Genomic DNA, 24,238 nt, shown 5'->3' with positions numbered 1-24,238 from the left:
TAATGTATTTTCGATGCTTCAAAAAATTCTAACTGACCCTCTGATGTCACACGGACTACTTTGATTGTTTTATTACCTTTCTGAACATGGACAGTATACCGTACTAGGGCTGTAGCTATGTAATATTTTAGTAATCGAGTATTCTACCAAAAATTCCATCGATTAATAGAGTAATCGGATAAAATGTTTTTTTGCTTAATTAAAGTGCAATATTAATTATGCAAGAGAAAATAAGACTCCTAGGTCTCTTAAAATTAACAGCTAAGTTTCCTGTTTTAGAAAAAGAAAATATTTTTATTTTTTAAATCCATAGAATGCAATGCATACATCAAAATAAACATTTAATTAGTACCCATTGTTTCTCTGTCTGTACTTGTGCTGTGAACAATGACAATAAAGTTGACAGATTAATTAAGGGCATTTAAGTGCCATTCAATTGGGGTTTTAAATAAAGCATTTTCTGACATTAAACACATAAAACATACAGTTCTGTGTATGTGATTTGACGATCGTTTTACTCAAATCAAACCGTCAAATGCTCATGAAGTGACTGTCAGAGCAGTTCTGGATATGTTGTTCATGTGTTCATGTCCTTATTTAGTGAGACAGCAGACGCTGAAATCACAGTGAGTGTCACACGTGCTTTAGTGTGTGTTAAAAAGAAAGAGCGCTTCTGCGGCATTCATTAACAGAGACACGCAGAACATGCAGGATTCATATTTAAATAGACTGTTCCGGCTTAATATTTACAGATATTAGTCCATATTGTGATTTGATGTAAGTGCAATTACCTATTTTTGATTAATTCATTCAAAATTTGGCAAATTCCGTGCCATTCCGCGTCAAACTGTAAATTCCGTTTTTATGACTGGATTCCATGATTAACTCCGCGTTTTCTTCATCGCGGAAATCATAGGGCCCTAGTTGTGGTATGCCAGCTCTATCTTGCAATGGACACACGCCACGGCGTTCTCTTTACGTTTGCCTGCGCCCTTAAATCAAAACACTGCTGACTCCTTGTGTCTCCTTCCGCTTTGTGGTTGACGTAAACGAATTGTGTCACATTCAAAAATAATTGCGAAAGAATCTGATGTGAGATTTAAAAATAAATTAAAAGAGGCTTCGAGGTAGAGGAATTTTCCACGATCATTTTTTTAATCGAGTTACTCTTAATCGTTTCAGCCCTATATTAGTGTGTCATTAATGACATAATTTTAATATTTGGGTGAACTAACACTTTAAGGGCAAACAGAGCATGTGTTTGTGATGAGATTCTATTATTGTGCAGTCCATTCAATTCAGAATGCAAACTCACAACTTATATATATTACTGCAAAACATTAGATTTGATAGCGATGCCAGAGATTTTTAATATAGTGCTGATGGCAAGTTTGCACTTTATGCACTATTAAACGAACAATAACTGTATGTTCTTGTCTGTTATCAGGTCTAACATATGATTTGCAACAATATTTGGTTATGATTTACAAAACTAGCACAAGACACATTATTTTATGGATTAGGTTAAGACTATGTGGAGCAGAGCAGCTCAGTGGATGTTTTTATTCTCTTTACCAGAGAACAGCTTGCATGTTAAGAACCCAATGGTAAAATATTAAAATCCTCATTTATTTTATAATCTGACAATTTGATTGATTATATACTTGTGCTTATTTCCATAGAACATTCCAACATTGGGCACCGTCGCCATAACAATGGCGCTTCATAACTGCGATGAGGTTGCTGTTGCTGGATTTGGCTATGACATGAATACCCCTCATGCACCTTTGCACTACTATGAATCAGTCAAAATGTCTGCCATAAAAGAGGTAACATTTTTATGCTTCTTGAATTGACAAAATGTTCAAACCACTTAATGGAAAATTACAATGATGATGTAATTTGTAGAATGTCCTAGGGATTTTTTTTGTACCTCCGATCAGTCCATATCGTCCCCTTGGAATTATAAGGTTTTATCTGCGTTCTCAGTAGTTTTGAGATATTGAGCTTCAAAGTTTTTGTGTTCCATAGACTTCTGTAGATAGAACCTTTTTGTTTTTTCAATAAAAAAATCCAAAATGTACAAAACTTAAAATAAAACATGACATAATGTAAATAAATTGTCACAGAATAAGAATATGTGAATAACTCAATTTTGACAAAAATGTCAGATAGAACCTTATAATTCCAAGGGGACGATATGAAGATAACTTTGTTGTTATGTTTTATGAATTCCTCTCTGCCCACATTCGCCCTGGCTGTAAAAGCACACTCATAAAACAGATCTGTTAACGCATAGTTAGCTCCTGACTGCTCTGGCACCGATATTTGTCGAATCACAGTCAGCGCAAATGGGATTAAAGCTGTTGGCCTTGTATAGTGAGTACTTCATACATACAAAACAGTATAAAGTATTTGTCTTTGTAGGTTTTGACAGGAGTCTTCATCCTAGCTGTGTTGTAAGGGATTCATTCCAACACTAAATTGACTTCATGTCTTTCAGTTATAATGTCAGGATTGTTTCACTAGCTTGTTGAGGAAAAGGTAACATTTACATGAAAGTACTTCAAAAAAAGACTCCTAGGTTGAAGCATCCTAGGTTTATGTGTCTTTCTTCTTTCAGAATAATCCAATCCAAGTTGTATTAAAAATTGCTCTTCCAAGCCTTTCAATGGGGATAAACTGGTGTTTGTTGTCAACAGTTCAGAAGACGTGAAATAAAGTGCACAAATCTGTAATAAAATGTCCTTCATAAGGCTCCGGGAGGGGGATAAAGGCCCCCTGTAGTGAATTCATTCATTTTTGTAAGATAAATATCTGGATTTCAAACATTAAACACTCTTTTAGACTGGTTTTCCTTTGCTATAGTAAGGAAATTTGGTTTCCTTTGCTCCTACATTTCCCAGAGGCGCATGCACGACGCATACGTCTTCAATCTTCAATAGCTTCTGGTTCCCAACAGCCAGCAGAAGAGAGAAAAAAAACTGCATATTACATTTGAAATCTGGATATTTATCTAACAAAAACGCAGGGATTCACTACAAGTGGCCTTTATCCCCCTCCTGGAGCCTTATGAGGGACCTTTTATTACAGATTTGCACACTTTATTCACATCTTCTGAAGTGTTGACAACAAACAAATTACCCCCATTGAAAGGCTTGGAAGAGCAAGGACAATTTTTAATACAACTTCGATTGGATTATTCTGAAAGAAGAAAGTCACAAACATATAGGATGCTTCAAGGGTGAGAATATGGATGAATTTTCATTCTCGGGTAACTAACTAAACCTTTATTTTGGCAGTTAAGACATTTTCAATGTTACAAAGCATTTATTTTTCAAGTAAATGCTCTTTTATATTTTCTATTCATCAAAGAATCCTTACAAAAATATTACTTTTTTATATAAATAAAACAATTGTAAAATATATTAAATTCAAATCTTTTTTTTTTTTTTTTAGATCGTAATTAGAATTTACAATATTATAACTTTTACTGTGTTTTTGATCAATAAAATGCAGCCTTGGTTAGAGACTTGTACCGATCCAAAACACAGAGAGCTATTTCTCAAAATAAAGAGCCATATGGAAGAGATTGTTTCAGATCCTCTTTCCCTAAGACTTTTTGGCCTAAGGAGGCTCTTAACCCAGCATTCATTTTGGCCTGTGCCCTTTTCTTTCTTATGGAGAGTGAAACTTTACTCTTAGATCTGCTAGTTTTTTTTATTTATTTATTTTTTATTTTTTATTTTTTTGCGAATGTCATCCTTCACGAGAGCTGACCAGGCTGAAACAGACAGCCCAGAGACTCTGACGAGATGCTTTTGGCTTAGTATCAGAGCCTCAGCAGGCCCAGAACCTCCTGTCGCTGGCAGTTGTGGGGTCCATTATTTCGGACCAAAGAGCCTCTCACAGGAACATAAGGCTCTGGTGTAATTTAGCAATACTAGGCCTGTAGGTCCTCTGCAGTGGCGTTCTGTTTCTGTTTCTGAAGAACAATAGTATATTAAAAGAAAACTGAATAGGATGGTTTTCACAGGAGTCAGTACAACTCCAGTTCTCTGATGCCAGAACACACACAGTCCCTCTCCTGTGACTCAGAGATCTGTTATTGTTGTAATAAAAGACAGTAGTAGATGTGAGGTGCTGTGGATTTAAGAATTAATGTAGCTTTTTTATCATGGTAGATACTGACCTTAACTGAACCACTAATCCCAATACAATACAATAATGGTACTGACCAAAACTTAGCAACTCTTTCCATTCGCCATTTTCGAATGTCTTCTATCATATAAATCTGTGGAAGATTTGTGTGCTTTGATAGATTTAAATGCAACTTTACAGCAATTATCCATATATAACACTATCTGTATTGAATAAAGTGCTACTGTATATAAATGAAGGTGATTTACATTTAGTCATTTAGCAGATGCTTTTATCCAAAGCTATTTACAAATGAAGACAATGAAAGCAATCAAAATCAACAAGAGAACAATGATATGCAAGTGCTATAACATGTCTCAGTCAGCCTAACACAGTACTCGTAGCAATGTTTTTTTTTTTTTTTTTTTTTTTTTTTGGTGTCTTGACCTAAAGTTATTTGGTCACAATATTTGGTGAAATATAAGAACAGTTCAGTTCACTTACATTAGCTATAATCACTTTCAACTCACTATCAAGGTCATCTAACTATTTCAAATTAGGCAAATTAGTGGCTAATTCATATCTAATTTTTAACTTTTCATACAACCTGCTTATGTCCCAATGATGAAAGATCAGATCTATTTCCCTAAAATGTCTAAAGCAACCAAAAAAGTTATGATTGGTGGTTTTATATATCCGTCATATGCCTCTGCATATCTTAATGGATGCTTCTTGTGCAAATTAAAATGCTGTATTCAACAAATTTAATGGTGATAGGCAAATTATCTGCTTCCATGAATGACATTCTTGGTCTAATAAAATAAAAGGGCTGACTGTCATGTTGAGAGAGTCTGTGCTGTAAATGCACACAGATTGGCCACATTCAGTAAGACACATTGAGTTTTCTGTTTATGTCTCCCCCACAGTCATGGACTCATAACATCTCAAAAGAAAAGGAGTTTCTCCACAAGTTGGTGAAAGCCAGCATTATCACAGACTTAACCAATGGGATTTGAACCTCCCAAGATGGGTGCCTTTCTAGGAGGAGTTCCTGGGAAACCCTGGACCAGATAACACTGAAGAGCATGATTTCAGTGGTGGGAGCGGTGGCTCTCTTAAGATGCACATGTGCCTTCTAACCGACAGTCTTCCTCTGAGCGGGACATTGAAGGTTTCTTGAATGTCTCAGGAGACAATCCTTGTTCGAGTACAGATGGAAGCTATCAGAGACTTTGAGGTGACAAACACAAACAGCGCTTGAGGAACGAGTCGCAACATTAACTGACTGTGCCAAATGTACCTCTATCAGAGGAGACACCCCTCCTCTCCTCCCTGAATGTATTAATGATGTAAATATCAAAGATTTTTACAGTGCATTTTAATGAACTGCTACAGCCCCTGGGGTTCTGCCTTCACCCGTGATTCTCCATCCAGGGCAACCAGTACATATCCTGCTCTAGTGTGAGGAAGGGCAGTGGCAGGTTTAATTCAGCCCTTTTTCTGAGCACAGGAGGCTCTTTATCTCCTGAATGTGAGCTTATTATGTTACAGCTTCTTTTGACGAAGAAAGGAGCTTGATCTCTAAATTATTTATTATGGTGCACAGATTAAGGCCTTTGTTTTTTAAAAGCCCCCATTCCTAAATTTCTTATAAATACTCACCACAATTTGTTTTAGGTGTTAAATTGAGTACCTATTAGGGGTGCACCAATACCACTTTTTCCAGTCTAATTATGATACCTGAATTGTTGAAATTTGGTAAATACACATGACTTCATAAAAAAGGTTAGAACACTAATACAAATTACTATTCATAATCTTTGAAATAATTACTTTATTTTTTTGTTTTTTCAAAAAAAAAAAAAAAAATCTTATAATAAATCTTATTCAGCAAGGATGCTTTAATGTTATCAAAAGTGACAGTAAAGACTTTTAGATTGTTACAATAATTATATTAAAAGTACAAGTAAATGCTGTTACCTTTTTCATAATACAGCATAAGAAAAAAAAAATCCAGTCGCAGTAGCAAGAACCACAATTTTTTTTAATCACCTTATACAACAAGGATGCATTAAATTGACAAAAGTGACAGTAAATAATTATACGCTGTTAAATTGTTAATTCTGTTTCAAATAAATGCTGCTTAATATTTCATTATTTTTTTCTGTATTTTTGATTCATTGATAGTACAATACACCGTAAAAAAAAGATGGGAAAAACAAATTATCCAGTGTGCTAATCTAACAAATGCCCAGTAGCATGAACTACAGCATTCAGAAACAACAATAAATCTCAGCAAAATGCAGTCCTTTAAAATAAAAACACCAGACATTTTATTTCCAGATTAAAATACATTTTATGTACAGATACCTTAAATACTTAAAAACCCATAATTCTTTGGTTTGTTTGTTTGATAGTATGGTAACAACCATGGGTAACACACAGTTTTTAATTTAGATCGTTCCCATGTCATTCATATCTGACCTGACAAATGTTTGTATCGATGCCGATATGATCCTTGGATTGGTGCATCCCTACTAACTATTCAGACAGACCTCCAAATCAGCTGATGTTATGGTACACTACCATCCTGAATGCTGCCTCTTTGCTTTCCAGAGGCAGCGGTTTGAGACCAATACACCAAGAAAGAAGTTAATGAGTTTTGTCCTTTTTTTTTATTTTATTTTTTTGAAAGTACAGGCCTTTTTAAGGGGTACTTCTTACAGTGTGTTCTAATTTATGAGCTATGAGATTTCAGCTGCATGGACAGAGTCCTTGAAACATACCACTACCCATTGCAGTAGCCATCAGTGTTCATCATACATCTACATATACATATGTGTGTGTGTGTGTGTGTAGTGCCCTCCATAAGTATTGGAACAGTAATGACAAAATTGCTTTGTCTGCTGTGGAAGTCAAGACATCTGCAAATATGCCTAAAAGATGAATATGAGACAAAGCTTCAGAATGTCACATTTTATTATTGGCCATTTCAACATTCATCTTTTACCAAATAAAAGGGACAGCACTTTTAGAGTTTCATTCCCTGATCTGATCTAAGCATAAGTATCAGGACAATTTAACTTAAAACAACTGTTAAAGTTTAAAAGCTAATATTTAGTTGCAAATCTCTTGCATGTAATCAGAGCAGTGAGTCTGCCACCCATTGACATCACCTGTCACCTGACTCTAAACACAGCCATTGATAGTCATCACCACTATTTGTTAAGTTAGTGGTTCTCAAACCTGTCCTGGGGCCTGTACCATGATGGCAGCTGAACAAATTCAGAGTTACAGGATTAGTTTTGAGTTGACAAAACCAAACCTCTCCAGTCCGGCTTTGTTGGGACCATGATGCTGATCATCAACTTTCTTTGTCAACTCAGGCTTTGATCCTGAGTTTGTGGAGTGCGTGCACATGAATATGTGACATCACTGGTGAACAGCCAATCATGGCCTTGCAATACAAAGGAAGTTTGATTTACTTCTCGCGAGAGACCCAGCGATATTCAAAACTGAAGGTTAAAGGTTTTGCTAAAGGTTAAGAGATTGATGAATATGACAAATTTAAACTTCATATGAAATATGAAGGAGGACTAATAAAATAAATGATCTTGCTCCATCAGTGTAGTCACAAGTGGATCTCGTTAACTTAGTTTACACATTTGAAAATATATAGTGATAGAGACTCAAACATGTAAGGTCAGATTTTTTATTTTTTAAATAGTGCAATCTTATGATCTGTATCTTATCTGTATACATTACTATTTAAAATAAACTATTTATAATAACTGTTAAAGTAAAATTGCTTGTGTGTAAAAGATAAATGATAATATGAATCACAATAATTATATAAATCATAAAAATAATAATTTTTTTTTTTTTTTTTAGCATTAGTGACCTTTAATTTGGAGCAAGATAAACTGGAGTGACTGTGTCAGACATGTGTCAATTCTCTGATTGGTCCAGCTTCAGTTTGAGATCTCTAAGCCAGAACATAACCTGCCCTGGAGCAGGTTAGCCATGGAGTGTAAGTTACAATGGCAATAAACGCAGCTAAAAGCCAAGCCACTTACATGGTACCTAAAACCCAGGATTGGTGCAAACTAAACTGAAACTTACCTGGCTAGCCAAATAATCCGGCTTCATGGTACAGGCCCCTGGAATACCCCCAGCCCTCAACATTTTTTTTGTCTCCCTCATCTATCACACCTGATTCAACTCATCAGCTCATTAGTGGAGACTGCAAGACCTGAAGTGGGTGTATCAGATCTATGGAGACATACAAAATATGTAGTGCTGGAGTACTTCATGGAGAGGTTTGAGAACCACTGCATTAAATCAATAAGGGGCCGTTCACATATCGCGTCTTTTGCGCGCGCAAGTTTATTATTTCTAATGTAGGCGCGAGGCATGCGCGCTCATAATGGGAGCGACGCGACGCGACGCACACGCGGTGCGACGCGCCCGTTTTTTCCAAAACATCTAAACTTTTCAGAATGCCGCAAGCGCACCGTGGGTCATTTGACAAGAACCAACCAATCAGCTTCATCCTTTTCCGTAACAACGTTGAAAACTCAGCTAAGATGAAGGAACAGCTGTTCATAGCTGTATATGGATTGCCATTTTGAAATAAATTTAGTAGCAGAGCTACTGCGAGCGATTTTTAGTGCTGCAAATCCATTTATCCTTTGCTGAAATTTCGGCGTCTTCATGGAGAGATCAGGTCATGGTTGCTTAGCAAAGGCAGGCGCCTCAGGAGCGCTTCTGCCCGAGCGCTTTGGAAAGAAGGAAAAAGCGGCGCGCCTAGCGTTTTCCACGCGTTTTTATGCGCGATATGTGAACGGCCCCTAATAAAGTTGACAGAGCCTGTTCCAGCCACGCATGCTTATGCCATGACACCACCTCCACCATGCTTTACAGATGAGGTTGTATGCTTAGGATCATTTGCAGGTTTTTTTATTTTATTTTATTTTATTTTTTTTTCACATTTTTGCTTTCCCATCACTTATCCATAAAACTGTGTCAAAATTCTACTGGCTCACCTTTGTGCTTTTTTGCAAACTCTAATCTTGCCTTTCTAATTTTGGTGCTGGTCAGAGGTTTGCATCTTGCTTTATAGTCCTGCGACCACTAGATTGTCAGACCATCACTCCAGCTTTCCGGTGGTTGCTGGTGATATAACAGATACTTACTTTAAGGTTCTTTTTCACAGCCTTTATGATTTGTCTGTCATCAAAAACTGTTGTTTTCTCAGCTGACCATGTTGATGTTGGTTGCTGTAGCATCCACATTGCTTGCAAAATCATCAAATGCAGGACTTAGAATGCAGAAGCAATGGCTATAACTGATACAACACATTCCCTGCTTTTAATATCTGAACAATTAATTCAACAGGACACAGCTGATCACTTATCACCTGTGAGCCAAATGTCACAATACTTTTGTGCTCACATCACATAGGGGATGAAAAGCTAAACATGTTTATCTTCTTAGTTTGTAAAACATCTGTGTTGAATCACCCAATAACCCAATAATATATATACACACACATATATACAAACATATCAGACTTTGAGGTGACAAACCCAAACAGTGCTTGAGGAACAAGTCTCAACATTAACTGACTGTGCCAAAAGTAACTCTATGAGGAGACACCCCTCCTCTCCTCCCTGAATGTATTAATGGTGTAAATATCACATACTTTAACAGTGCATTTTAATGAACTGCTACAGCCCCTGGGGTTCTGCCTTCACCCATGATTCTCCATCCAGGGCAATCAGTACATATCCTGCTCTAGTGTGAGGAAGGGCAGTGGTAGGTCTTTAATTCAGCCCTTTTTCTGAGCACAGGAGGCTCTTTGTCTCCTGAATGTGAGCTTATTATGTTACAGCTTCTTTTGATGAAGGAAGGAGTTCAGTCTCTAAATTATTTATAATGGTGCACAGATAAATACCTTTGTTTTTTCCTAAATGTATTCTAAATAGTCACCACAGATTTGTTTTATGCGTAAAACTGAGTACCTATTAGGGGTGCACCAATACCACATTTTTCCAATCTAATTCTGATACCTGAATTGTTGAAATTTGCTAAATACACATGACCTCATAAAAAAAAAAAAAAAAAAAATGGGCAAAAAAACAGAAACAAATACAAATCCTGTGGTACTGTTCATAGATTTTGGAATCATTAATATATATATATATATATATATATATATATATATATATATATATATATATATATATATATATATATATATATATATATATTATTAATCTCATCTCATTCAACAAGGATGCTTTAATTTGATCAAAAGTGACAGTAAAGACTTTTACATTGTTTACAATAATTCTATTCAAATGCTGTTTCCTGTTTTATAATAGAGCATGAGATTTTTCATATCCAGTGCATTAATATAACACAAATACAGTAGCAAGAACCACAAGTTCCCTTTCAAGGGAACTTCAAACTGCATCCTGTAGGGGTCGCTATGGGGAACACCTCGCCGTGACCCTTGTCTGAAGCATACATTGAAAAAACACCAACTTGTTGGCCAGCTACAGCCTCTGACATCTCTACCTGCGCGACTATAAACAGGCACCGGGAGAACACATCATTCTTTTTTTCGTCTTCACTGACTGTTCTGTTTGAAGCGTGCATCTGAAAGAACTGGTAAGAGCGATCTTTCTCTGTATATCATGGCAACTACTAGCAAACGTTTAGACAATGTGTGCATCCGTGTCGGTGTTAGTTTGACACCAGATGACACATGCGATCTTTGCGTCATTTGTTTGGGTGAAGAGCATGCACGCAATGTCTTTGAGGAGGTAATCTGCGTGCATTTGAGCTATTTTTTTTCAAGGAAAAAAGCTCTGCTCTCTTTTGTTTCTCTTCTGGAAAAAAAAAAATGGCAGCCATCTGATTCCCGCGGTTCAGGACCTGCTGCTGCTGAGGCACAGAGGAGAATGAGCTCATGATAATACAGGTGGATCTGTTTGAATGTTTTAAAGAGGGATTTTCCCTTTCACACTCTCAATGGCGGCAGACGAGAGAGAGCCTCGGGAGGATGATGTTATATCTTTAACACTATCAGATATTGAGGTTAGTGCTCTGCTGGGTTTTTACACAGGAAAAGCAGAAAATATTTGAGGATGGTGAAAAAGCTGAGGCCAAGCCTTCTCAATTCTTCTGCCCTGCTTATGTAGAGCTGTTAGAGGTTATGGATCGCGTCAAAGTTGGACTTGCCATGAAAATGCGCTAACAAGGTGACGATGTAAGGCTTTAAAAAAAAAAAAAAAACTCAATGAGCGTTACCTTTATGATCTTAGCCCTCCAGCTCAGGTGAGCCTTTCATTTCTTCATGATCTCCATACAGATACAGTATCAAAAAGGAGTCAAAGAGGCCGTTCTCTTCTCGCATCCATCGGTTTTGGCATAAGATTAAATCTGCCGACATCGAGGTGATGCGCGAAAGAGGCTATGAGAGGATACCCCCTTTAAAATCTCTTTCTGTGGGGGAGACATCCTATCTTAAGCTCCCTCCTTGCCATCTAAGCCCCTTCAGAAATTAATCTGGCTTAAATGGCAAGGCATACGCAGCAGCATGTCAGGCTGTGGCTTTGTTACACATGATGGTGGTGCTTCAAGCATATCAGGCTGATCTGCTAAGAGACCTGGATGGAGGCAAGGGCCTTTCTCCTGATCAGGTAGCCGCGCTGCACCACGGACCTCTCTCCATGCTACCAAGCAGGCCGCCTCCACCATGGGCGGGACTATGGCGGCCATGGTGGCAGCAGAGACGTCTGTGCATGAACCTGGCAGACATCGGGAAGAAAAAAAGGCTTTCTTCTCGATACTCAGGTTTCGCCTTCTGAACTTATAGGTATTTCCATTGAGACTGTGATCGAGAAGTTCAGGGAGACTAAGGCGTGCGCTGCTGCTTTCAGATACTTCGTTCCACGAAGGTTCGAGCCAGAACAACATAGGGGTCCTGGCCTGTCTCGATCTGAGGATCAAAGACGGACACAGAAGGCTAGCATCGTGACTCGCACTCTTCCCCCACCTGGAGGCAGGGGCAAGACGAATCGCTGGTCATGAGGAAATAAGCAGAACCTAAGGGATGTGATCCAGACGAGGCAGCGTTCTCGTCCAAATCAGAGTGATACCGAGGAATCTACTCGTTCCCTTCAGGGATTTTTAACTTCTGCTTTTATCCTCCCCTTCCTAATTGCCCTGTAACCAACAGCTCTCCACCTGATCAAGGTTAGGTGGAAACCTCTCGCATAACAGTCTCCTATGCTGGACCTATGATATTTTTGTCTGGTTTTGTTCATAGCAACCACCTTACAGATGGTCCGGACTAAAAGGAGGCTACCCTTGAGCGGGTCCCCAGCATAGGAGGGTGGTTGAGTATGTAACCCTCTCTGTATATACTTATGTGTATTAAATTGTTGGTGGTTATGTGTCTACTAGTAAACTCTGTTAGTTTCCTTTGCAGTGCTTAATTAAAGTGTTTACTAAACACTCATCAGCACCAGCCATCCGGCTTCATGTTCCGGTATTAGGTGGCTGAGATCACTTCTGCGGGAGCCTCCTTGATCATCAGGCCTGGCACAGCACTGCAGGGAATTTCATGAATGTCCAGCCAGGTCACCCTGAGGGGTCTCCTGGCCACTTAGTGGTGCTGTCGCATCTAGCGGGAAGTTGAGGTGGCAGTTACAGAAGTCTTCTTGTATATGCTGCCTCAGGTGATGCTCCCCTCGCCCGAGGTTTGTAAAATTGAGCTTGCCTCTCCCATGCGATTCAGCGCCTCTGCGATGCTTAGGAACCTTTAGGTACACATGCTAAGCTTTGTGTACTTTCTCAAAACCACATGGTTGTGAGTCTGCACGTGAACACTTTGCACACTTTCTAAAATCCAAGTTAAGTGGTAAGTGTGCACGCAAGACTCTTCGCACTTTCTTTACGCGCTCCGCCTCGTTCCCTTTCTTGAGATTATTAGACCTTGGTTCCTTGGGGTCAATTCAACCAGTGTGTATTTGTTTATACACTTCAAGCATCACTTCCCTCAACATGAGGGACTATTTGGGTGATTCTCGTGGTAGTTTAGCAGTGCTCCTCTTTTTCCAAAAAGAGCGCTCTAGTATTGTTTCCATAGATCAAGTTGATGACTCTCAATCATACTGTTTTTCCATCTATGAGCTGCTTTATCAGAGTGCCACGAGAGCCCCTCCTTAGAACAGTATTTGAAAATCCATGCTATGGTAAGTGTGCACGTGAAGTCTTTGCACACTTTCTGAAATCCACACTGTGGTAAGTTCGCACGCTAGTATTCTGCATTCTTTCTAAAATCATATATGGTGAATGTTTTGCACGGTTGCTTCTTGCCCTTTCTTAGGTTGGTAAAATCCCGCTCATCTTGGGCGCCACTCCTCCTATGTATGCTCGGATATCTGTCTAAACAGGGTGTTGCTACTAGAGAACTGTTGAGACAGCTCTTTCAGCAAGCCTATGCGTAAGCTAGCGGTAGCCCCTGTGTGACAGGCAAGACTTGGTAGAAAATGCTAGGTTCTTAGCCACGTCAGAGGCTGTAGCCGGCCAACAAGTTGGTGTTTTTCAATGAATGCTTCAGACACGGGTCACGACGAGGTGTTCCCCATAGCATCCCCTAGAGGACGCAGTGTCTCGTTCCCTACTCAGGGAACCATGGTTACATTAGTAACCTGAGACAAATTTTTTTATCAACATATTCAACAAGGATGTATTAAGTTAATCAAACATGACTGTAAATAATTTTACATTGTTAAATTGGTCATTCTGTTTCAAATAAATCTTGTTTAATATTTCATAATATTATTGATTTACTGTATTTTTAATGAAATAAGAGCATAAGAGACAGATGAATAAAAAAAAAATCATCCAGTTCGCTAATCTAACAAATGCCCAGTAGGACATTTCAATGTTTTTACTGTTTATATCACCATTTTTGTGATCTTAAATTTAATGACTCAAATACCCATCCTTTTTGATAGTAACAACCATGGGTAACGCACAGTTTCTGATTTAGATGATTCCTATGTCATCCATATCTGATCTGACAAAAATGTTTATCTATGCCGATATGATCCAGGAATTGGATTGGTGCATCCCTACTAACTATTCAGTTCAGACAGACCTCCACCGATGTTATGGTACACTACCATCCTGAATTCTGCCTCTTTGCTTTCAAAAGGCAGCAGTTTGAGACGAATATGGACTAAGAAGTACTTTACTGTTATTATTATTTTTACTTATTATTATACTTTTTCTTTTATTATTATTAAATTTTTCTGACTGTGCAGGTCATTTAAGGTATGCTTATTCCAGTTTCCTGTGAGCTTTCAGAGAAAAGCTGCAACATGGGCATAGTCCTGGAACTATAGTCCTGGGTGTTCATCATATTAAACTACAAAACTACAGAGTTGTTCACTACACCTGGTACTCTGCTAATCAATATCCCACAACAGGGAGCAGCCATCATCAAAATGGACTGAAACACAACACAACAGCTGAAACTGTTTTTTGCCCTTATAGAAAGGTGCATTTATACGTTGCATTATACTACCAATCAGCATAATTATGATTGTTTGGAGTTTAAAGGACAAAACATGACTATTGTTTCAGATATATAGAAAGAGATATATATCTCCATCCTAAAGTTGTAATAAAATAAACGTGTTGGGCAGTATGGCCCCAAATTGAATTTTCAGAGTGTGTGTCTAATCTTCATTTTTCTCTGTCATTTTCAAGTACAAAGTACAAGTACAAGTGCAAAGTATATTCAAATCTGAAATTGAAGGGATGTCTCATTCTGATGAAAAAAAAAATTAACATTTAAATCATTTAAATCTTGAGTCAAACCTAGAAGTATAGAAATTTGGTGTGCCTTACAATAAATCACATTATAATAAATTAAGAAAAACGTATTGCATTTCTCTTTCAAAGACTAGCCTTTATCTGTTAAAGCAAATACCACAGACATAAAATATTATTCAACAGTAAAATTACTGGTATATGTAAGTGAGTATGAGTATGTATGTCTATGTGTGTGTTTTCCCTGAGATGAACTGGCCATCCATCCAGTGTGTTTCCCCAAGATGCTGGGATAGGTTCCAGCATCCTCATGACCCTACATAGTGCAAGCAGTTTGGAAAATGGATGGATGACATTCACAAATAATAGTTTTAAACTTGTGCCAAGGGGGAAAAAAGTTGAACTGATTTTATTTTATTTATTTTTTTTATTATTATTATTTAGTCTGTAAAAAAAAAAAGTAAATAACTAGACATTTAGAAGGCATGTATGAAGTTGCATCAGATTTCTATTTAAAATAATAGCTGTTCTTTGAAGATTCTGAAAAACATGTATCAATTAACACAATTTTTTTTTCAATATTAATAATAAAAATGAATGTTTCTTGAGCCAAATCAAATTCAAATCTGCAAATAAGAATGATTACAATTAGTTATTTTAAATAGTAATATTACACATTATTACTATTTGACTGTTTTTGATCAAAGGCTCTCTTAAAGTCCCTGTAAAGTCAATTCTGAGAATTGTTTCTAAGCGCATTATAATGGTTACAAAATTGTATTACTGAAACACATTGCAAAGATTGTGAATTATGTAGTACTGAATAGAGGAGCTAGACTGTTAAACTGTTTTTCACCATTTCTGTGTTCAGGACTTTTTTGGGCGGGGCTAAAATGTGGCTGGATGATGCACTTGAGCCACCGATCACGAGCAAATATGTATGGCTTTATGAATCCAATTAAGCTGCTAGGAGGATCCATTCAGACTGTAACATTATTTGAAAGTTAAGAGGTGCCAGCTTTCCCACAAGTGGACATGGTTTCAGTGCAGACAGCAGACACGCCCCCAGTGTTTGACACCAGAGGATACCACGCTTTTTTTTTTTTTTACTTATTTTATGTACTTAGCAGGTTTTTTTATCATTCAAATATGGTGGTTAATAATAGTGGTTAATAATACTTTTTTTCTGTGGTGTGATAAAGTCAGAACACATACTTTATATTGACTTTACAGGGACTCAAGCATTAGTGACTTATTTTTAGGTCCTGTTTGATTTTTCTATTTAATGTATATAAAATGTTACGGTGATGAATTGGAACTTTAAAATTGTATTTTTGGGGACCAAACAAATGTAATTTTGTTTTATTTCAAAATAAGACCCCGGTTTGAATCCACTGTGAGACACCAATGTGTCCCTGAGCAAGACACTTAACCCCTAGTTGCTCCAGAGGTGTGCGACCTCTGACAATATATAGCAATTGTAAGTCGCGTCAGCTAAATGAATAAATAAATAAATCAAATTAATAGGGTTGGATGTTGTCAACTACATCACTAAAACATACACACGTACACAGCACAGTATCGTAATCTGACCGTGAATGGATCTGCTGGTCAAAAAAGCTGGCTATGCCTCATAGAAATAGTTCTGTCAGTGCTGGAAAAGCATCAGTCTCGGATTTTAAACTTTTTTTGTTTAAATACTCAAATAAATAAAAATATCAATAGAATAGTGTAAGGGAAAAAAATATTGTGACTATTCTATGTAATGCTGATGTATAACTGTTCTCTGAATATATTTATAGCCTACTGTTTACTACTGTGATGCAGAGCCTTAACAGAAGTGATTAATCGCTGTATTATTTGGATAAGACCTTCCTATAATGATGAATTGGGATTTTTCAGGGGGGGGGGAGTAGATGTCCAAGACTCAACAGAGCATCTGCCCTCAGAATGACCTGCTGTCAAAACCGCAGCCAGATCTCAAGTCAACCAGGACATATACCGCACTATCTAACATACAGCCTTGTTTTTAAAGCTTAGAACTGAAAACAAAAATAAAAGGCTTCTGCATGGAGAAAATCCTTGTTACATCTCAGAGTTTTGTAAGAGACCTTAGGACAAAAATAAAAAAATAAATGGTTTATAAAAGCCTTTTGTGTGAATCAAACTGATATTGCGCAATCTTTGGGCTTTTATTTGACTTCAGAATAGTAAATATATAGAGTCATGTAGACTAAATTTGTGGAACTTTTATAATGCCTTTTTAAATCTTTTGGTAGTGTCCCTCCTTACTGTGTTTTCATTTTAAAGGTAAATTATGTGTTAATATTATTCCTAACATCTCCTTTTGTGTTCCTCAGAGGAAAGACATACATGCTTGGAATGACATGGAAAAAGAAAGTGTCATCATTTACTTACCTTCTTTTTTCTTATTTTAAACACTTTAAGATGTATTGGAAATAGGATACTTTAAAGATCTACTCCGTCCTTCATACCATGAACAAGTTTTTAAGCATAGAAAGTTCCTGTTTGTTTTATCATATGTACTGTGATTGGATTACAGCAAAAGTTTTAGCAGATGATCCTCAAGCCATTCCTGAAAAAAAAAAAAAAAATCCATTGTTGCATTATTCTGAAGAAAGAGGCTACCACCATCAGGTCACACCATTGCCATCTAGTCTGCAACAATATTTAGATACACACCACTGTTGGTAGGTTTCAGCCATTATATACTAGAAACAGACGACCAACAAAACTGGCTCAAAGTCAAATCTTTCTCTTGCCCATTTTTCTTTCAACACATGAAATTCAAGAACTGACTGTTTAATTGCTGCCTGATAATAAAAGTTTTCTTTTCTTAATTTTTCTTTCTTTCTTTCTATCTTTTATGGTGGTTGGTGATTTTTTTTTAAGCATATAAAGCTTCATATACAACTTGAATCCTTCAGGACCTTCTGACAATAAGTGTCAACCAGGGAGAAAACCCTTCCCTCACACAGAGAGAGAGAGAGAGAGAGACTGTGTGAAAGCGAAGTGAAGGATAATATTGCTTTATTTGATTCACTTTTTCTCTCTATTTATTTTAATGCTCAAGTGTATTTTGGACATGGATCTCATTTAATCTGTGTGGCTCTGGACGATCCCCTCTAACAGTGGGACATGCTCTCAGCAGACCCTGAGGCAGGAAGAGTGCAGTTGTGCAGCTGCTAGATGTTAAAACTGTATTCTGATAGGGTAACACTCAGGACCTTTAAAGTGACTGTGGTAATGTATGTCTCACTGTAAATACAGGCCAGTAATATAACCTTCAACTTTTGGCACCAAAACTCTTCTCTGTATTCTCGCAGTTCATTTTGAACAGTCCCTATGCAACCACAAAATCCTGAATACAATACGAGCTCTCACACATTACTGATGGGTTTCAACAGCTCACAAGGAGCCACCCTAGAAAACTAACTCCCATCATTTGACCCTTTTGCACTCATAGATGTAAACTCAGCTATGTTTCCTTTTAGATAAGCAATCCAGCTCATGAATCTCTGGCTGATACCTCATAAAAGATGAGCGAAACAGCCTATAAATTGTTCATCAACCACAGAACTTCTCACTATTGGGAAATTACACTGACTGAGGGTGAGAGTGATTTCACCAAGTACAACATGTTCCTGGATCAGAATAGAGATATAATTTTTCAGCCTATCTGTTTTAGGCTTACAATCAGGGTTAGGTGCTTCTTCACCCTTGTTAATCAGCTATAGTTTGCGACTGATTTTAAGATTAAATTATGGGTAGGGTTAGGTTTAGGGGTAGGGATTGGGTATATTCTGGAAAGTAATGTTGATGCAGAATCATCAAAAGATGTTGATCCAGGGACATGACTTACTTGGCAAAATCATGGTGACTACTGACTGAGGGGTTTTCACTTAACATGACACGTGAGATTGGTGCATATTGCATTTTAGTCTGGAAGTTTTCAGCCTGGACATGTTCAGTCAAGTGAATGCAAGTAGGAGTTTTCATTCATATTCTCATCTCTTTCTAAACACCACTACATTTGTTCATTTTGATTGCTGAAGCCCAAACCTTCCAAAAACAACTTCCTTCAGCCTTACTAAGCTAGTCACCAATCTTCTTATTTAATTGGCATTTAATTGAAAATTAGTGCATTTTGATAAGTATATTGTATACTTATAATTAATAAGCTGAGCTTATGTGTCTCCCACTTTTTATGTGAATCTTTGAAGAATAATTTTTTTTCTTGATTTTACACCATAATTAGAATAATCATGTGTGGTTAAGAAAATAGATGGATTTTATTGTAGTTTAATAAAAAGGGGAAAAGAAAAAATGCCCGTGTGTGCCACTGTTGTGCTGCTCCATTAGTTTTGGTTTCAGAGAGCTTGTTCGGCTAGATGTGGCTGCAAACAGCTTTGTTTTCTAGCCCTCACTCTCTTTATGACATTTACAACCTCCAGTTGGGTACAGCATGTTCTTACAATGCTTTGAGGGCTTGACACAAATGTACATAAACAAACAATTGAAGATCAGGGAAGGAGCCACCCATCCTGACAGTAATTCTAGTAGGCATATATTACAAAACATGTTTTGTACTGCATTTTTAGTATTTTATTTGAAAACTGTCAATTTCAAATCTTGTCTTTTTTCGATATTACAATATTATTATATATCTTACCATTGAAAATTGAAAACTGAAAATGACTTTTGATCTCAAATAATGTGAAATCTTGTGATTGTGATGCTTATCACTGTTTATAAAAAATAGAAAAATAAAAAATTACTTTGAGGCACAGGAATTTATTGAAAAAAAAAAATCCTGTTTTCCGCCACTGAATATAAAAATAAAGCAAGGTAATTGTGACTTTTTTGTTCAGTCTGTTTGTTTTGTTTCATTCATGTCTTGCAATTTTGACTTTATAACATGCAATTGTGAGTTTATGTATTGCTATTTTGACTTTCTTTCTTCTCACAATTGTGAGTTCATATCTTGCAATTCTTGTGATGCAAAATCGCAAGGATAAAAAGTTGCAATTGCCTTTTTTTTATATATATATATATATATATATTTGTTAGTGGCAGACACAGGCTTCCATAGGAAGCAGATGTGTCTTAAGATTTGTTTTAATACGTTTTTAAGTGTAAATGAAGATGTTCAGTAAAGGGAAATCTTCCAGCATGGTGTTGTGTCAATGCTAAACCTTGAGCTGTGAGGGTAGACAGACTGAAACTCGCTGAGAGCATTGATGCAGTAGGGAGGGGATGCATGACAAGTGTCAGTTGTGCTTGTCATAGCTCAGTCACCCTTGATGGTGTTTGAGCGGTTTGTTTACTGGGTGCATGTATACGTTGTTCATGCGCTCATCGGCTTAGCCGTGAGTACATACAGGACGTGTTCTTCAATCCAACACAATAGTGCACGTTCACATTCATCACTCAAGCAGACAGCCACATATGTCAGAGAAGGTGTGTGCTCAGGGCTCTTCTTATGAAATATTTGATGTATTGTTTAGTAGTGAATTCATTTTCATGCCTAGTTGACAACTTCTTATTTTGATTCACTGAAGTCATCTGTGTATGGATTTCTTTCATCAAGATACATTGCCATTTGGTGTCCTCCAGCTGTTTAATATCCAGTAATCAGCATTTAAAAACATTGCAAGTAATAAATCTCTGTACTATAAAGAGCACAAATGAAACTGCAACTAAGCACTGCTTCAGGACATTAGAAAAACTGAAATGTTGTAGCTTGGAAAATATGTATATAAATATAAAAATACGAGTGCACCTGGTGAAACCCTGTGTGGGACATGCTGTGGTGCTCCTGAAAAGGAACTTCAGAAAATCATGACGGCTACATACAGTACTCAGCGACGTTCTCTCTTTAAATCACGTACGCTTCCATTGTGGATCAAGCAGGGACACATGAGCAGAAACACTTGTTAGAATAAGAGATTTTCCAATATGTCTTTTTGAAATTGAACTTTACAACTTTTATGGATAATCTGTAGGCCCAGTGGGGATTCATATTCCTCCATCCCTCCCAGAAATTGTTTTAGTGTCTTGTGGAAGCCTAAAGTGAGCAAGGCCCTGTTTGGCCAGTCTTTGTGCTTTGAGCTTGGTTTTTTATAGTGGAAGGAGTGCCAAAGTTAGCGCATGTCTGTGGGTGGAGGGAACACCGCTGAAGATTAGATGGACATTTGGAGTAGAGAGGGCAGGCAAAGGTTAAAGTTATTATTATTCAGGCCGAAGCATGCTGGAACAGCACTCAAAGAATGCAAAATGTAATGACAAAAAGCATGGCTAAGAGCAAAAGCTAAGAGCTAAATCTAAAAACAAAAGCTAAGAGCTAAATTTGATGGTGTCCTGAGTATTTCAACTGGCTTTTCGGACACACCTCAAATGTTGTCTTGACCAATTAGATATTGTCTTTGCTAGGGGTGTTGCAATGTTTCTCCTGCCCGTTCATAAATCATATGTTATCTTATCAATCACATGGTCTGAATTTTCCAAGCGTTGTATAATTTTGTACATGATTCCTATAACAATAATACTATAGTGTATTTGACAAAAACTTGATTGTCAGAAATGTTTCAAGCAAGAAGATTCAAACACACACATACTAAACATGAATATGAATCCTTAAGCTATTCAATAGTTATTAAAAAGACATACACAATAAGTAATTAGAAACATGATAGCCAAATGTGTGGGTTACATATATGATATGGAATTAAGCAATGGACTGGTATCGTTTATAAGTCTTTCTAAGTTCATTTTGGTGCATCTACATCTGTAAAAGACAGTTTCTGTGCCATTATTTGACATATGGAAGATCTGTGGAGACCAGATTAAAAGGTCCCCTTAAAATAATTTCAGTCTGGTTCTTTTCTTCTTGGTGGGTTGGGGGAGGTGGGGGGGTGGTTGAGTCAGGCCAAAGAGCTTGTGATCATGATTACTATCATGAATTTACATGTGATGGCCATGATGTGCATCTCTTTGACCATCAATCTTGATTACTTGCCCCAAATTTGATAATCTCCTTGCCGAATTGGAATTGTCAATAACTGTTCTTTTGCTCTAATGTTGAAAGCTGTTCAAGCTGCTAGTAGTGGACTTGCTTCAAACTTGTGGCACTAGGATTTGATTTACTATATCCTGTTGTCTTGAGCCTTTCTGTGAAATTCGGCTCCTCATTTTTCAACCACGCTCCTGATTGAATCTTTAATTTGTTTACACAATTAGTTTTCTCCATATATGTCCTGTGTATACTTCAACAGCAAGCTAAACTTTCCCTCATTAACGTCACAGACATGGAATGTCCTTTTGCATATTTTAATAAGGGAAGAGTAAAACTATAAAATAAGACAAGAACAATAAACAATGTGAATTGAGATTCACAATGTGTACATAAAGGAATACTTCTTACAAATATCTTGTAATATAGATCTAATATATCTGCTTATCAGATAACACAAAAATACATTGTCAGGCAAATGAATAAGATAAATGTATCAAAGGCTCTCATATGGTCTAACAAGAAAATACATCGAAGATGCACTCAAATAATACAAATTACAAACTTCAAAATAATCAAATACAATTGAAGATCTGATTGACTCGGGTATTACACACAATGTTAAATAGATCATTATGTCTGTTTGTGGGTTTTACAAATATTTAACCAATGACTAAACCAATGACTAAACCTCATAACTTTATTGGATTCTCAAACTGCTGACAAAACCTTGTAACTCCACCCCCACCTCCATTTAGATCAGTGATGGGCAACTTCGGTCCTGGAATGCCACTGTTCTCTGGATTTTACCTCCAACCATAATCAAACACACCTAAACAAGCTAATCAAGAACTGCATGTGAAAGCTCTAAAATGCTGCCTTCAGAGGCAGCATTCCAAGGCAGAAAGGCATCAAGGCACATCCAAATACAAATTCTACTTCACTTCGGAGTCTCCAGAGGTACCTTCTTCTGATCGAATTTTGCAGCATAGATGTATTCTTTGCTGCCTTTGATATCCCACAATCCTGTGCATCCCATTCTGTGACGGTTGAGATAAAAAAAATAAAGATGGCATCTGAAAGCTGCGTTTTGTGGTCATTTTGTGTCTAAATGTATTTTTACTAACTTTAACTAACTTTTTGCACTTTTGATGTTATTTCTAGTGATGAATCAGTATTATCATAATTAAATATTTGTTTAGTTATCATCAAAACTCATTCTATTTTGTAGATCATTAAACCGTTACAGCGGCAGAGCAGGTGGTGGAGGAGCCCAAGGTTGAGACGGAGAGCCAGAGGAGTGGAGTCCCAGGATGTGCATGATGGAGGAAAGAGGGAGCCCGGTGGAGATAGTGAACTGCTGGGCCACAGCAGAGAGGAGGGAGTTAGGAGCCATGGTGGAACCGACAGGTCAATGAGCCGAGAAGGAGTCCAGGCCTCGGAGGCTGGAGGCAGAGTCAAGGGAAACTCTACCCACAGACGACAGCAGAGGAGCAGGCAGTAGTGGGTGGAAGGGCGGTCATTCATGAGCCTCCAGGCATTCGGGGCTAAACTCTGAATCAAGAGCCCCCTCTAGGCTGAACATGGGAACAGGATTGTCTGGAGGAGCGGACACTTAAGAGCGCTTTTCTAGTAAGTGGGCACTGGAGGGTACTTTCTAGGAGCAGGCACTGGAGGGCACTCTGGACTGGATTTGGGAGCTGGAGCCCTCTCCTCTTCATTTTGGCACTTCCACCGTGCCATACTCCACTCAGCCGCAGTGCATGGGGCGGAGCTCCTCTCCACGCTCACACCATCCATGGTTTTGTCCATCGTGGCAGGCGTTGGGCTCTGGCTCCGTGGCAATCCTCAGCACTGTCGCTCCATGTGGCAATGGCTCGTTGGTCGCGGTGGGCTTGGGTGAATTCGGGGTGAAGGAGGGGATCCATTAGGGAAACACAATGGAAACAAAAACACGCCACATGTCTGACTGTAGCAACATTTAACTTTAGGTGCAACCCTTGGTGCCATAGGACCCAAAAGGCTCTACTGAGCTGACTTTGATGTGCTTGATATAAATTAGATTTTATTAGAAAACAGCATTTGGAGTTGTTTGTTTCATAATGCCAAAAGGCTTCGCAGTCTGGATTCGGACTAGAGTCTGCCAGTTGGCGACCCCTACTCTAGAGTGAGAGAAGCACTGCAAAGCTCAACCATAAGATCAGCCTAACA

At 37.7% G+C, this 24,238-nt stretch overlaps 1 protein-coding gene across 5 annotated transcripts in view; it reads left to right on the top strand.

Annotated features, from left to right (window-relative positions):
• The window catches only part of LOC128026497 (CMP-N-acetylneuraminate-beta-1,4-galactoside alpha-2,3-sialyltransferase), an 82,653-nt gene extending 75,471 nt beyond the window's left edge, over positions 1 to 7,182 (top strand). For all 5 annotated transcript variants that reach the window (XM_052613736.1, XM_052613744.1, XM_052613726.1 and 2 more), the window contains 2 exons: positions 1,683 to 1,829; positions 5,067 to 7,182. In XM_052613736.1, coding sequence (XP_052469696.1) covers positions 1,683 to 1,829; positions 5,067 to 5,156 — 237 coding nt within the window. In that variant the 3' untranslated portion in view covers positions 5,157 to 7,182. The remainder of the gene's footprint in view (positions 1 to 1,682; positions 1,830 to 5,066) is intronic.
• The last annotated feature ends 17,056 nt before the right edge of the window (positions 7,183 to 24,238 follow it).

Source organism: Carassius gibelio, chromosome A2, assembly GCF_023724105.1.
Source record: "Carassius gibelio isolate Cgi1373 ecotype wild population from Czech Republic chromosome A2, carGib1.2-hapl.c, whole genome shotgun sequence".
In the NCBI taxonomy this organism is placed as follows: Eukaryota; Metazoa; Chordata; class Actinopteri; order Cypriniformes; family Cyprinidae; genus Carassius; species Carassius gibelio.
Note: the sequence above shows the minus strand (reverse complement) of the source record. Positions and strands in the feature narration are given on the sequence as shown.